Source organism: Empidonax traillii, unplaced genomic scaffold, assembly GCF_003031625.1.
Source record: "Empidonax traillii isolate 1590-97213 ecotype Southwest subspecies unplaced genomic scaffold, ASM303162v1 scaffold386:size1297806, whole genome shotgun sequence".
Classification (NCBI taxonomy): Eukaryota; Metazoa; Chordata; class Aves; order Passeriformes; family Tyrannidae; genus Empidonax; species Empidonax traillii.
This window is the reverse complement of record NW_020955579.1, coordinates 280441-296209: the sequence shown is the minus strand read 5'-3', so window position 1 is coordinate 296209 and position 15769 is coordinate 280441. Positions and strand designations below refer to the sequence as shown.

Here is a 15769-nt window from a genome sequence, read left to right as displayed (position 1 = left end):
CTTTTGTGCTTCGTTAAAAAGTCAATACAACTGTGGCTGCAGCACTGTGCATTGCACCATGTAACCTTTACAGGGAAGTCCAGATGCTGTGATAGAAATAGCACAGAGACCTTTCCAGAAGCTTGGGGGCTTCACCTAATTTGACATTTCTTCCTATAAAGGTGAAACTACTTGACACCATCTTTGTGAATCACAGCTGCCATCGCTGCTGCCTCCCAGCGAATGCTACGAAAGAGACAGCTGAGTAATGAGTGCGGCTGGGAGGATTTCTTTTTTGCTTTCAAAGTGAATCAGGCAGGACAAAAATTAAACACACCCTGAAATTTGCATTTCTATGGCTGTTTTGAAATGAGACACATGTTGCCAAGCCATTTCTAACAGATTACTTATTTCTTAGTGTTTGCTATTTAGTAACTGGAAAGGGCATCAAGTAATTTCCTGTTCCATGGAAAAATCTTTACCTCATTTCAAAGTTGTTCATAAAAATCCCAGGAATAAAAAACATATTTGTCCAAGCTCATATTTCATAAGGGCTGGTTTGGGGATTTTTTTTTTTTTCCAAAATACACTTTTCTGGCAGGGTTGTGCTGCTCAGTGACCTGTCTGTGTGGTACCTCGGTGCTGCAGGGAGGGAGGCAACACACTGCTTAAAGCCAGAGACTCCCAGTGGAGGGCAAGTGCCCTGACATGGCAGTGACCCACGAGTCTGGCACCAGCACTTAACCACCAGCCTCTGTGATTCCAATCTAACCTGCAGCAGAGAGGCCAAAAGAGAGGGAAGCTCCCCACTGAGTGCATGGGGATAGCTCCACCTAATTTCAAAACTTTTCACTATTTATACATATCAGCAAACAAAGAAATAAATGTTCATTGGCTATAAATTACATAATTCTCTTCATGAATTAGTATTCTTCTATTGGTTATCGATTTCTTGCTTCTTATGCTAATTAGCCCACATTTTCAGTTATTTTTGTTGTCTTTTTCCCAGATAGGGAAGATTTCAGTGCAGAATTGTCTTTGTTAGTTTTTTCTTTATCTCAGGGTTCTGCAAAATGCCTTTGTCTACCATAAATGCTGCATTCCTTGTGTCCAGTTTCAGCAATGTGTCTCTCTCACAGGCTTTGTTAACCTCCTTCTAGGTGTGAGATCACTGAAGCATATCAAAGTTGATTACAGTTGTTTTAGCAAAACTTAATAGTTTCAGGATTTTTTCCAAACAGTGTTCCCACAATAGCAGTTTATGACAAAAACTTGTTAAATGCTGGCTAGAGTGGCATATGACAGAGTGGAAAATTACACTGCTTATGATTAATTAAAATAATTGGAAAGGTTAATTAAAGCTTTTAATTAGAAAAGTTATTAGGAAAGTTATGCCATTTACTAAGCACTATACAGTACAAAACTAAGCATTTACAAATGCCGGGATCAAACAGTATTGTGCTATGGTTAAAAGAATTTTCCAGTATCTTCCCCCACTGCTGAATAAACTCCTTTTTAAAGAAATATAATTTGTTCAGTAACGTCAGGATGGGCTTTTTGCCTCCCTGGACCCTCCCCAGGAAAAGCCGGGGGGCGTCTGGACTGAGCCCAAACACAAGGAGCTGGGGCTCTGCTGCCAGCCCAGGAACAGCAGTGTGGTCCTGGTTCCAGGCCCCAGAGCACTGGGCTCTGTCTATTATTTCTGAGCACAACAACACAGGACTTGATCTCCTGTGTTCCAAGCCCCAGATTTGACCAAATGAATGTTTGGTGCCCCAAAAATGCAGCACTTTGTGCCTGTTTCTACATCCTCAAACCACAGGATTTAGCCTCAGTTTCTTGGCCTTTGAGTTGGTCAAATGAGCCTAGTTCCAAGCCCCCAAAAAACACATATCTGGGTGTCTCTTTCCAAGCCCAGCTATGCAGGACTTCAGTGGTGGTTTTCAAGCAGTAAAACACAGAGCTTCATCTCAGTTTTCAAAACCTTAAACTGCCCACAGGAGCCTAGTTTCAAATTCCCAAAACACAGGACTTCATTTTGGTTTTCAACCCCCCCCCCCCAATACAGTTCTTAACTGCTTCCAAGCCCTAAACCTGTTCAGTTTGGAAGCTGGAGAAGCCTTACACGTTGCAATAAAAAGCCTGAAAGGCTGATGAAAGGAAACGGTAAATTCAATTAAAACCTCATCTAAGCCAACTTCATCATTTTTAAAGCAGTGAAGAGAGGTGGGCAGTGTCCATCCTGCTCTGCTCTGGCACTGGGATTTCTGTTTCCTGCCTCCAACACTGCCTTCAGCTTCGATGACCCTTATTTGACGCAGCTCGATTTGCAGCAAACATCAGACTGACTAGTACATCTGTCTGTTCAGGCCCAAACATCACATTATCCACACTGGGGAGAATGGAAAAGCCCATTTAAGGCTTGCTTTTTAAAGAGGAAAGGACAAAGTCACCATTTCAAAGCACAGCCTCTGCTTTTCACGTGTTACTTTTTTCCAAGCCTCCAGATCGTGCCTTCACATACCAGCAGGTTTCCTTTTCTAACAACATTGGAAGCAAGGAGAGAGTAGCAGCAATTATAATAACAAATACTTTCAGACGTGCATTTATTTTTAATGAACAGATTGCTTCTTCCCTCCCTCCTTTCCTTGCTTTCCCATGTAAATGGTACACATGTCCTACTAAATCACCTTCCATTCTTCGCCATTGTCTTCCAATTAACTTTTCCCTGCCACTTGCACTTCCTTGGCAATTTAGAAAGTCTGCTGGCATGCACTATGTTTTACTTTGTTTTATGATACTAATACAAAAATGCCATTGTTTTTTTCCCCAGTCTTCTGGACTGCATATTACACACCATACAAATATGGTCCCTCACAGTGTTTGCAAAGCCTCATTTTTCCTCTAGCCATTCAACTCTTGGAAGCAACGCTCCTCTATTTGACATAGAGTGTATTGCCATGTCCTCCCCCCCCTGTGCTTTTGTCTCTCATTCCATATAAATACTCATGATAGAGAATAAAACATGTGGCTGTTTCAGCATCCCAGTATTACAGATACTCCCCAGGGAGTAAATGAGGGATCCCTTTATGCTCCTGTGAGGTTTTTGCCAGGAGAGGTTGGCTGTTGGTAAGAACACAAATACAGACATATCTCAAGCTGACATATCTGACCACGGAGAGCTGTACTGAGTGCAAGTCTCCACAATTAGTGAAAAACAGGAAAGCTGGATGTTTCACAGAGCTTTGGACAGCAAGAATGAGCTGCTTTGGGGAGAAGTTTAGGAAATAAAAAATTGTGGTCCTGGTTCAAACAGCTCTGTGCTGCTCACCATGGGTGCCTTACCAGCTCTTGAAGCATGTTTCCCTCGTACACACTCAAGTTACCTGGATGTAGCAGTTAAGCATTTCCTCATAGTAACTTCGGGTTTGATGCATTCAGGTTTGAGATACTGAGGGAGGTTGGTGATGGAAGCGGTGTAGGTCCCTCAGAAATCCCTGGCAAGGATTAGTTCTGTCAGGTGGTAATTTGATCCTTTGGCAGACTCTAAAAAGGTTAAACTTTTATATAAGCCTGTTCCAAAAGCCTCAAAGCCTGCTGAATTCATAGGCATTTGCCCCTGTATCTACATGCCCAATAACCCCAGCCATGGAGCTCTTTCCCACGTAGTGTTATGGTGGCATATCAGTAGTTGTCACTTGTTATTGACAGATAAAAAGGTGGCATTTTAGGGGACACTCAGTATCCTCTAATAGGCTTAAGCTAGAGCATCAGGTGTTTTGTCAGGTTCTTTCATTCTGTACCACCTGATGGCACACTTGCATTAGCACAGTACAGGCTGACGGCAGGACAAATCAACAAGCACATCATGTCCAAGGTTGTTCCACTTAAGTTTCTTCTGCATCATAAATGTACCTGCTTAATTGATTAAAGGTATGTAACATGGAATATTGAGTAGGAATAAACAGGGCATACAAAAGAATTACACCAAGAAAGCCCTGTATTTTGCAATTTTTCATCCCAGATAGTACCTGGATAATTCATTACTTTTTCATTTTTTCAGGAAGTTTGATAAGAAATTTGCCATTGCCTTATTGAGACTTTCTTCCAAGGATGAAAATTTTCCTTGCCCATTATTTTCTCTGTCAGAATGTTTGTAGCAGATTTGTCTATCGCATGTGTTACTAAACTGTAAATGGAAATGAATTTATGTCCTCTAAGTAATATAATTATCATCCAACTTCATATCAAAGCCCATTCTCCAGTGAGCTATAAGAGTATGAAGTGTTATCAAGGAATAGCTTGGGTTGGAAGGGACCTTAAAGATCATCTAAGTTGTCACATTTGCCGCTTATCTCTAGATGGTTATAAATATAACAGTGAATGCTGCAGATGGTGACAGACCACAGGTGGAAACAACTTGCTGGTCCACTGGATTTTATGACTCCGTGAAGAATGTATTAAAACATGTATTAGCTCTTTACATGCAGAATGATAATGGAAAATGTAAACAGCCAAGACCTGAACTTGAACGTTTCAGAGTGGGCGCTTCTGCAGTGTCGTAGGTAGGTAGCACCTGAGAGGTTTTGAAGCATTTCTCCATTACCCACTGAATTGCTTTGTAAGTGATAATGGTAGCTTCAGCAAAAATAGCTGCTAAACAAAGTCAGCAATAAAGCCCTACAGCCCTTTTCTCAGTTAAATTAAGTGGAAATTTAGTCTTTGAGTACTACTTCTGAACCTGGCTGAACAGAGTAAGAGCCACCACCTCGGTGGGTTGGAGGATAGTGAGGGCAGGAGAAAGACTGCTTGCTTGGCTCTGTGACTGCTGTCTGTATGTCTGCACCTGAAAAGTCAGAGGCCACCTCTGCCCTAGAGCTAATGTTGGCATGAGAATAAAAGTAACATATTGGAAGTTGAATGAATCTACTCTAATAGAGGCCACCTAAGCTGGTGAATTTTGAGGAAGGCCATTAGCATCTCTGTAGCCATCGTTTCTCTTCTGGTTTTGCATCAGCAGCCTCTGCCTCTGCCATTGTTTGTTTGTCTCAGCTGCAACCTCTTGATCCCTGAAGGCTATTTTGGTATTGTTAGTATGTCCTTTCCACCTCATTTATTTCTACCCTTTCTGTTTATCTTGGTACTGTGCTTTTTATGAACACCATCTGCAAACTTCTCACATTTGTGAACAGGTCTTACAAATTAGAACTGTTTGTCTCTATGCATTCCTGTGTGAAGGGGAACTGGAGTAATTTATTGTAACAAAGGAAGTATCTTTACGCTCATTTTTTGATGTAAACTACCCAAAATGAAAGAGTGAAGTAAACAAGCACAACGTCTTTGTCATAAACATTCAATGAATTCAGGAGATTTTCTTCAAATTATATCTAAGAGCATTTACTTAGGCATTTATAAAGGACAGGGAACTCTGCCTTAATGAAGATTATTTGTGATAAAGATGGGATAGGAAGGAGAGGTTTTTATGTAAGAAAGAAGCCTGCAAATTGATAAAGCCTATTAACCTCTTTCTGCAGTGCTGAGCAACAATAACCCAAGTAAGTAGAAAGATTTTTGCCAACCTTACTTAACATAGCTCTTGAACTGCAGTCTCAAAGATTCTGGACATAGATTTCTGTATCCAAATTGTTTACAGTGCTTAGAAAAAAAGTATCTGAAACTTTGGAAAGCAGGCAAACGCAGCACATGGCTGTGACCTAAGAAATCTGGGTGCATTCACCTTTGTCTACCACTCAAAGCTTGTTCACAGAACTGAATTTGTGCCTTTCTCCCCATGAAGTGACCAAGCTCTTCATGGTCCTTGGTATCCATGGTCCTCGGTATCCATGGTCCTCAAGGCCCTTTCTCCCTTTCGTAATTTCTTGTGCCAGTTCCCCATTGCTTTTGGTGTATTTTGAGCAGCACTTGACCCCAGTACTCTGACAGGCACTTTATCAGTGTAACAAAGCATCTCTGGCCTTGTGGGAAACAGAAGTAGTCGTCTGTCAGGAAGCAGTCAGGACTTACTACAGGTTGTCATGCAAAGCCAGAGGCTGAGAAGAGAGAACTTGTCAGCTTTACCTTGATAAGCCCGTGAGTGTGAAAGACATGCCACATGCAATTTCCATTACAGAGATCACCAGGATGCCACGAGAAGCGAGACTGAGTGGAAGAGTCAGGCATGCAAAAAATTATTCAGACCAGAAACCTTGGGCTGTTCCAGGTATGCCTGTTTTCCACAGGAATCAAAGGGATTCTCAGAATTGTCTTATCAAATCGAGAGAAGAACATCCATTACGAGTACATCAAGACAGCAAGGTAACATTTGCAGATTAATCTTCCTAGTTAGTGGAGTCAGCTTTCAGAGACAGAGAACCTCAGATTACAATGAGAGATCAGGAACAAGGATCCTATTCCTTAGCAGCAACTCAAATTCTGTAAGCTGCATGAGCCGCTCGCAGTATGGGAACTGGCAGGCACTGTGCAGTCCTGTGGGTTCAGGGGCTGGCTGTAGCTTTGCAATGAAGAGGACTGGCCATCAGCTGGACACCTATCACTCCTCTTCCTCTTTCTGAAGCACAGCAATGCATAATTGTTTACAGAAAATACGTGCACTGCAGCACCGTTGCCAAGCAGGAGCACATGTCACATCCTTGAATTTAGGGTTTATCGGATGAGAAGCCAACTTTCTGAATTTGGATATTTGGTGTCAGCTGGGACAGATGCAAGGAGCCATGCAACTCAGGCATTGTTTATGCTTGGTTTCCAGGCACCAACTTTGGTTTAAAGCTGATTATATTTAAGGAAGGAAATGAGCTTTTGTTGTTTGCATTCACTCTCTCACAAAAAAAGCTTCTGCACCTTAAAGCTGGTAAAAGCACAGCATATTTGTACAAGTTATAAACACTGTTTCACTTAGGAAAAATAATGCCCTTTTGAAAACTGCAATTAGTTGAACAAGTGACGCAATATGCATATAAAATCTATCAGACCAATGCTGCCTCTGGACAGAGTGTGTGCTCATCAATACAGTGCTAAAATAGCATCACTCCAGAAGTTCAGCAGCCTAGTTTTAAGAACTCAAGTCAAATAATAGTTACTTTTGCAAGTCAAGTAGAAAAAAGTCTGCTTGTGTCAATCAGTATGAAAATGTCATTTAATTCCATGCAACAATAAGAAATCTTTCTCCTAAGATCTCAGAAATCAGAATCCCGGACAGAGCACAGTTTGTGTTTTTGTTACATATAGTTCCTTTCTGTTCTGCTTTACTGCTTAGAAAATGAAGGCTTACAAACATTCACAATGGTAATAAAATCTTACTCCAGTCCAGACTTCTTTTTGGCAGCCAGGAGGTGGAATCAATGCTCCATCAGATCCATTAGCCCATATCATTAATGTAACTAAAGCAAGCTACACATAAGGAAGAACATGAAGCCAGAGGTACTTAAACTTTAAAACAAAAAAAAAACAAACCCACACTAAAAAAAGCCTGAAACCAAAACAAACCTATTTTTCTCATCAGTTGCCTTCTCTAGAGAAGCAACAGCGCAAGACACTCATTCAAGCAGTCTTCTTCCCTCCAAAAATACATATCTGTCCAAGTCCTTTCCACCATCATCTTGCAGTCCAGGGGCACCCAGGTCCCCAAGTTTGGGCTAGGAGCTCTCACAAAACAACCCAGGTTTCTCCACCACAAACTAAGGGCCTTGTGCCTTTGGGTTGCCCTGCCCCACACATTTCCCAGCTGCATTTTCTGAGCACTCACACCACTCATGGCCCTGCAAAGAGCATTCAGTGACCAACACCAGAACAAGCCTCCGTACCTGTGGCACGGGCAGACCTCCTGCCCCAAGGGGTGCTCAGCCAGTCTGACCAGTCACTAACACACAGGACACTTACCTTGGAAGTGGGACACCAGCAGCAGGGTGCTGGAAGAACAGCACTGCCCAGCTGGGGAGGACAAGCCAGGATGCACAGGTTTACTACGGCACAGCAGCTTCAGCAGCACGGGGCACAGTACCAAGCAGCATAAGCAGAGCAGAGCTGGTGGCAATAAGTCCCAGAATCAGCCCAGCAACCATTAGACATGCAAAGACAAAGCAAGTCTCAAGGCAAGCTAAGGAATCTGGCAGTGGGGTGAAGGCTGGAGGTCCCAGGAGAGGTTGATGAGTGTAATTAGAGCCTATTAACACCTTCACACACTGCCAACTGGCTCTCCTCAGGCTGATTTGAGTCAAGGATTTTACCATTTGTCCATGAGCTACTTTGTAGACACTTTGTTTTCTGAAATTCAGGCCCACATTTCCTCAGCTAAAAGCGTGTTTACTTGTAATGAATATTTTCATCAGGCTTCCGTTTCTCTTGCCTTCTGACCTGTTTCTTATGCTTACCTTTGCTGCAGCCCCCAGCAGCCTGTGCACACTTCTCCCCAGCCACAGCAAGGTCTGCCTGATGACAACCATGAAATCCCGTGTCCTGCCCAGGAGGGCTGCAGCCCTCATGACCATGAATCCTGGTGGGAAGACCTCTGCCAGGGGATGGGGCAGCCCTGTGAGGTGCAAAGCATCCCATGCCCCTGTCAAGATTCATCAGCATCTGCTTGGCTAAACAAAGCTCCGCTCTTGGACCCCACTGAGCCCCCACACTGCTGAAAAAACATAAACTCCTCACCATTTCTTGAGCTGAAAATAGACCTGACCATATTTTGATTTCTGCCTGAGCCCAGGGCATTTTAACTCTGCCTCCCCTGCACTGATTCTGCTTCTCTGGGGTGGCAAAGGACACCTACCTCCATGGTGTGGAGAAAGTCACTTTGGGTTTTCCCTCATCTCCCTCCAGATTAAAGGTTACTGTATCTGGGGCAGGCAGGGATATTTTGGAGATGCCTCCTTGCCAGCCGCTTCCCTCATAACACTTTTATTTTTAAATGTGTGTGTTGACAGACACCCAGCTGCATGTGCTGGGGGATTATCACATACCCCCAGAGCTGGCACAGCCCTCCACATGCTGTCCCTGTCTGGCAGGGCTGCAGCTGGGTCCCTGCCGCTGCAGGAAGAGAAGTGTGGTTTGTCTCTGTAGATAAAACAAGGTGGCAAAAGCTGCTGGGCCACTGGGCAGGCAAGTGTTTATGCAAGTGCTGAGATACGGCGAGTCCTTCCACCCTTCTCCACAGGTCCCAAATTGCCTGCATGCACTTACTGGCTACTCTGGTCACTCAGCCGCTGCCCACCAGTCCCACCCCATCTGCCAGCACTATTTATACCCAAGCTCTAGGGTTTCAGAGGGGTTGGAAACCGAGCACCACAGTGCCACGGTAATAGGGATGCTTATAGAGGCCCAGAAAGGAGGGTTAGAGTTAGGGAAGCAGCTGGAGGCAGTGAGTGCCCAGGGAATGCTTCCAAAGCAGCCCCTGAGCCCCCAGACCTTGCCGGGGAGACGCCTGTGAGCCAAGACTGGGCAGAGCAAGGGCTGGGCACTGGGGCCGCCCAGACAGCAGGAAGAAAAGGGGGGTTTTGTCAGTGTCAGTGCCACACAGAGCGTGGTTTAATCCCCACTGACCACAGCAGACAAAGAACAAGAGTCAGCGGATGCCAAGGAGTGGGTTTTGACTGCCTGGGGAGCCTTCCCATTTCGGCTGAGTAACACTTGAAAAACGCAAGAGGCAATTATAGGGGCTGTTTATCTTTTTATTATAAATTTAGTATGAATGACCAATGGAAAAGTCACAATGGAGTACCAAGAACATTTTATCAAAATTTTAGCAGCATTTAAACAGTAACAGATTCCCAGCCTCCTCCAGGCACCCCTTGCCCTTTGCCTCCCACCCACAAAACAGTAACCTTCACTCAAATGTGCTTTCCAAAGGCACACAGGGGACGCAGCTAGACATTTTCCCCCGAGCTGCCATGAAAAAAATCGCATCCCAAATGCTGGTTACCATACAACCTCCATGCACGCAGGGCCAGGCTCCCATCCCCTCCTTGCTGTCGGCAGCACAGCAAGAGGCTGGCTGGCTGTGGCACTGGATGGGACTTGCCATGGGGGAGGCAGCACCTGCTCACATCCTCCCCGTGTTTCTCACACTATGCCCTGCACGGATCAGCACTCCCGTGGGCGCCCACTACCTCCAACCACAAAACCAGGGCTAGGCCCGTTTCCTACCCGCTGCTGCCCTTCGCTTCTGTGCACGGGGGTGCCGTGCACGCCACGGTCCCGCTCCTGTACCTGAGAGTGTGTGCTCGTGGCTGGATGGACAGAGAAAGGGGAGACTGACGGTCTGCTCTCCCGCAGGAATTGATAGCAGGGCAACTGGGAGCTGAGACTTGGAAGGGGAAAGGTAGAAGGTGAGCAGTGAGATACTGAAGTATCAGCCCACAAAATGAAGTCAGTCTACTATCAGCTAAGGTGGAGAACCATGGTCTGCCTACTAAGTCACAAGAGCTAACTTTTTTGTGTGCGCTTCTTTTTTTTTTTTTTTTTTAAGTTACATTAAGACATGAACAGTACTATCCCAGCCTCACTGGCTGGAGCTTGGTGATAATGCTGAATTAGAGGTTGGGAAACACAACACACGCTCACACGCGTAGACAACAACATAATATTGGCAAGCTATTCCCCTGCTTCTTTGGTACTTCCTAAACTTTCTTATCCAAAATATATAAGGGAAATGCACCATTTAAAAGTTACCGTTGTAAGTATTTACACAGCCATAACCATCACGCTATGATACACAAAGATCAATATGATATGAACAAAGTTATTTTATGAAAAGCACTTCTGCACATTTTATTTTGTTCCAGTATCTTAATAGCTTTAAAAAATTCATGTGTTATGCAGTCCTGTACCTCGCTTCTTATATCAAATGGACAAGAAACATTTCCTAATCCATACTCTTCTTCAAAAGATTAAAAAATAGCCACCAAAATGATACACTATGTACAAATTTTACTAAATATTAAATTCTAGGTAATTATTTTCACCCCACTGATAATATAACTTAGGTATTGTTACCTACTATATGCATATATATTTCTGTAATATATAAGAAATGGCACCACATCACCATGTCACCAATATGACACATTGTTATGTACAGTAGATAAGAAGTTAGATATGGAAGATGGATCCTCTCCGACTGCTTCTTTCATGGGAACGCTTCTCCCCTCGGTAGTAGCTTGGCCATTTCCCCTTTTCCCAGCAGAGGAAGCTCTTCAGATGTAAGGCAAGATCCCGTACCTCAGCAGCGCCATCACCCCAGCACTGAACAAGCCAGCCACTGGCACAGTCACAAACCACGCCAGGAAGATGTTGCGGAAAAGGCGCCAGTCGACAGCTTTCTTGGAGCGGATCCAGCCAACGGCCACCACGGAGCCAACCTTGGAGGTGTGGGGAGGAGAGAGGGAGACAAGGTGTGAGGGGTAGGTCTGAGCGCCTGTAACATGCCCAGGGCCACACCAATGCCAGTCAGCTGATACCAAGCGATGCTCTGAGATAAAGGAGCCCCTGGGAATGACAGTGGCTGTTTGGCTGTGGTGGCAGGGGGTGACACTTCCAGGGTGCTTTAACCTTTACTTTTCAACTATCTATTTTTCCTGAGTCTTGGGGTCGGCCAAAGGCAGATAAATATGTTTGTAGGTTTTTCTCTGCCCTGCTAACTCCTGCACTGGCCATCAGTGGAACTGAGGCAGCCCTCCACCTGACTCAATCCATAGGGCAGAGGGCAAGTTTCCACCGAATCTGGCCAGATTGCAATTTAAATTATGAAAATACCAGGAAAGTTGTTTTTGGGGCTCCGCTAGAGAGCGTCGTATGGGGCAGGTCAGGAGAACGAGTATGGCTCCTGTCCCGCCTGCCTGCCCTCTTGCTGGTTTGGGATGTCCTTGCCTGTTCATCCAGCAGCTGCAGAACCTCTGCAGCTTACAGCCCGGCAGACAGAGCCGACTCAAAACAGCACATCTGTATTTCAGTACCATGGGCTATAAACAGGAGAGCAACGGCAAGGTAAGCAACTGAGCCCACCCTGTGACAGCAATGGTGACTTGGCAGGGGGCAGACAGACAGTGCAAGGTTAGATGCAGTACATCAAAATCATCAGCCCAAGCCCTCTGAGGAAAACCAGCCCTTACGGACCAGCTAGCCAAGCAAAGCCTCTAGAGCTAAAATCCTCCCTGCAGACAAAAACATCCATGATGCTTTCAGGCACACAAACTGCACAGACACCAAGGGGATGGTGGGGAAGTGGATGAACCACCAAAATACTCTTCAAAGGCATAGCTACCAGGGCAGTGGGGTTTTGTAGACAAAACACACAGCAGCATGGGCAAAGCTGCAACCTTTTCTTCCTTTGACTGTGTTTTCAGTTCATAAGGTCAGGTATAAACCCAGCATATTAGTTCTTAAGGAAAAAACTGGGCTGAAAAAAAAATTTTTTTCCGTGAAAAATTATACAGAAACTTCAGAAACTCTCTATTTTCTTTCTGCCCTGGAAGTGGCTTTCCATGCTGTTAGCAAAAACATGTGCAAGTCTATTCAAAGTGCATAGTAAAGCAACAAGAAATGTGGAAGAAATATCCTGTTTTGAAGGTAAGGAAACTCCAAGACACAGCTGAGCATGTGCTCCCTGAAGTGCCATCTCTGCCTACCCACTTATTTTCTTAATGGGAGTATCAGTCCCTGCCTATAGATCAAGAGATGGGCTGCTCCCCATGCACAGAGCCAGCAAAATGATAAATGCTGGGAGGACAGGGAATCAGGGAAAGACGGGATGGGAGATATCAAATCCACATCTTTTGTTAACAAAAGTTAGTTAGCTTCTAACTATTGCTTAATGTTTCTTCTTGGAGAACAGTTATTTGTGGAAGACCCTGTAACTCTAGGGTGCCTGAGATGGAACAAGGGAAAACTGAATCTGATTATCTATGACCAATAAGGCCTCTGTCTAAAGCTTGATCCAATAAGGCAATCGTTTGGATAATATTTCATCTGAATACTGCTTGGGTGGATAATATGCTATTCTGTGTTTAGGAGGTGCCCAGTGAAGAGGAACCCCACACTTCTGACTATATCAAAGAATTAATTCAAGGAAACAGCGTTTGGTTTTCCAGCAGCTCAGCTGTGAGGCTCAGCTTTCCATTTTGCATGTCCTTAGCATCCATCTGTCATGCTTGCAACAAGAAGCATTGCTTATTGAGCAAGCCTGTAGTCTACATACGCTAGTCTCCGAGTCCTTCCTGAAATTTAAAAGGTATCAGCAATGATGGCATTGGCAATCTGTTTCAAACATTGTTAAAGTTTAGTTTATTAATAGTGATTTTGATGGACTAGAGGTTAGGAGAGTAACTAAAACTTGGGTGTAGGCACACTACACCGCCTGCAGAATTTCAGATGATATCTACTTTGAGATTGGTTTGAAACCAGTGCAGTTTGCCTTCAGTATGCTCTGCTTAAAGCATTACAGAAATGCTTTTGGCTCTTGTTCCTGTGCAATGGTGTATCATAAGAACACACAGAACATGGTAATTCAATCATAGCAGCACAGAGAATATTTCTCAAAACCCCAAAATCATAATAGCAAAACGAGGCTGACAGTATGACCTCAGCAAAGTCACTTTTGTAACTCCTGCACTGCAATTTTATCTGTACATGAACACAATCTGTTACAGCTGAGAAATGTCTATTTATTTCTACATCTCAAATCTTAGAATAAATAACAGGTCCTATGTGTAACATTCCATGTGATCATTTGCCTACCTGGGCAATAGAAGGGCCAGGTATGCATTCACACCACACCAGCTTTTTGGTGCTAAATCCCAAGGGATGTTGAACTGGTGCAGACAGAGCAATGTGGCTACCACGTTCAGACTCACAAATTCCTTTGGAGGCTCATAAGATTAGGTCTTCCCTTCAGGCTTCCTTGACTTGGAGGCTTTCAGAGGGATTTTCTTCTCCCCTTTGACTGATGGCAAACATGAAGGTGCAGTTTGGGCTCTCAGCAGGCACTGAGCATGAAAAAGCTGCTTGGCTGTAGATTTAGGACAGGCACATCAAGCAGTGACTACCTCATGTAGATCAAACCCTCTGATTTAGGACCAAAGGCATCTCCTGTTCTAAGAGGGACTGACGAATCTTTCTCAGAAGCTAATGTTTCTCTTCCTGCTACCAACCTCCATTTTGCCACAACATCTGCTCCAAGACTTGAAAACTGCTGCTCAGAGCTTTCCTTCATACTTGGTCTCCATTTTTCGTTACAGACTATTGTTTCACCTCAAAAAGGTCTCAGTCCACCTCAGTTGTTTCATGCTGCTCCTTCTTTGCCATCGATTTATCTAGTTACTGCATGTTCAATTGACTGAAACCCCTTGGTAGGGCTCCCACTTTAGCAAATTCTATTTTGCAGTGGAGCAAAAACAAATATTGGGGAAAGGAATAATTTCCACTCCCTGATGCTTAAGGCTCAATATCAGGCAAACCTCGAACCCCCTTTCTTTTTGATTTGTAGGGCAAAATAATTTTTCTGCTGATTTTTAAGACAGCACTTTTGACTCAGTGCCTGACAGCACTTTCAGAGAGGCATTTTTACATGGAGCAAATGATATATAACAGTCCTTTTATTCCTTCCCTAGGCCCTCAAAGAAAACAAGGAATTAATCTGTTACAAGTGTTTGCTTTATCTTGTGTTGATCACTTAGGATCTTTCAACTCAGGATCTCATTTTGCTGAAACACTGAGTCAGTTACGATGACCTGACATCCTGGAACAGCCTAATCCTATTGCAAAGTGGATCTTCCCATTAAGAATGACCCACCTAGTGAGATACAGCAAACTACAGGGAGCAGACACGGACTAACCGCATCAATTGCTTTGATGAAAGTGTTTTTAAAGAAGAACTATTTTGCTCTACAGTTAGAAAAGCCCAAGCTTTTAACTGCATTGAGTAAATGAATACCTCCTCATGCCACCCCCTCATTAGCTTATGGCTTCCAAGACATTTTCTTTTTAAATTCAGCTTATTTGTCTGCACCAAAGTGCTTCTTCTCTTTTACAACAGTTGGCTAGAAGTGCTTCAGGCACACAACTGGGATAATCAAAGCTGTATTATTCTCCCTGGCAAATTCTTCATCATGCATTTGATATACCACTCAGCTTAAAGGGAGGTGGTTTCAGGCTAGCACTTTTAGAAGTGGATCACGTTGTTATTATTTTTCCCCTCCCTGCTTGATTCAGAGGAACCAGAGTTCGGTCAATGCCAGGAAATCTGAACAGCCTTTCAGAGCAGCTCAGTCTTGGCTGCTTCTCAAAGAAGCACCAGGGCAGAAGAAAGAAATGATTTTGCAATAGAGGAAGGCTTTCTGAAGAAATGGTTTTCACTAGAAAAGGCCAAATGAACCAACTTGGGGCATTTTGCAGGATGTGTGGATTTCATTGACTCTTTCACTGGAAACCAGGTCAATGTCACAGGCAAGGATGCCAGGCTTCTTGCCAGTCTGCCTGCCACGCCGTGGAGCAGTTAGCCCCGGAAACCTGCCTGCCCCAGACTCAGCCAGGGCTGGAAGGGCTCCAAGGTTTCCAGGGTGCAGCAGTGAATCCTACAGGATCTGTCTTTTTTTAGGGCTTGGTCTTGGTGGCATACCACGTGGACTTTGCCACTCTGGGGTCTCTGATTTTGGAGGGGCTTCCCCACATCCTGCCAGAGGGTGAGAGAAACAAACAACTCTGAGTGTCCAGAACTTGGCAGTCATGGGGAAGCAAAGGAATGAAAGATGGGATATTTGATTTGAGAATTTCTCAGGGAATA

General features: G+C 44.3%; 1 protein-coding gene across 7 annotated transcripts in view; it reads right to left on the bottom strand.

Annotated features, from left to right (window-relative positions):
- Positions 1-9644: 9644 nt before the first annotated feature.
- The window catches only part of SLC20A2 (solute carrier family 20 member 2), a 58184-nt gene continuing 52059 nt past the window's right edge, over positions 9645-15769 (bottom strand). For 5 of the 7 annotated variants that reach the window (XM_027893324.1, XM_027893322.1, XM_027893326.1 and 2 more), the window contains one exon: positions 9645-11351. In XM_027893324.1, the coding sequence (XP_027749125.1) occupies positions 11187-11351 (165 nt within the window). In that variant the 3' untranslated portion in view covers positions 9645-11186. The remainder of the gene's footprint in view (positions 11352-15769) is intronic. The other 2 variants (XR_003572320.1, XM_027893328.1) reach the window with 2 other exon arrangements.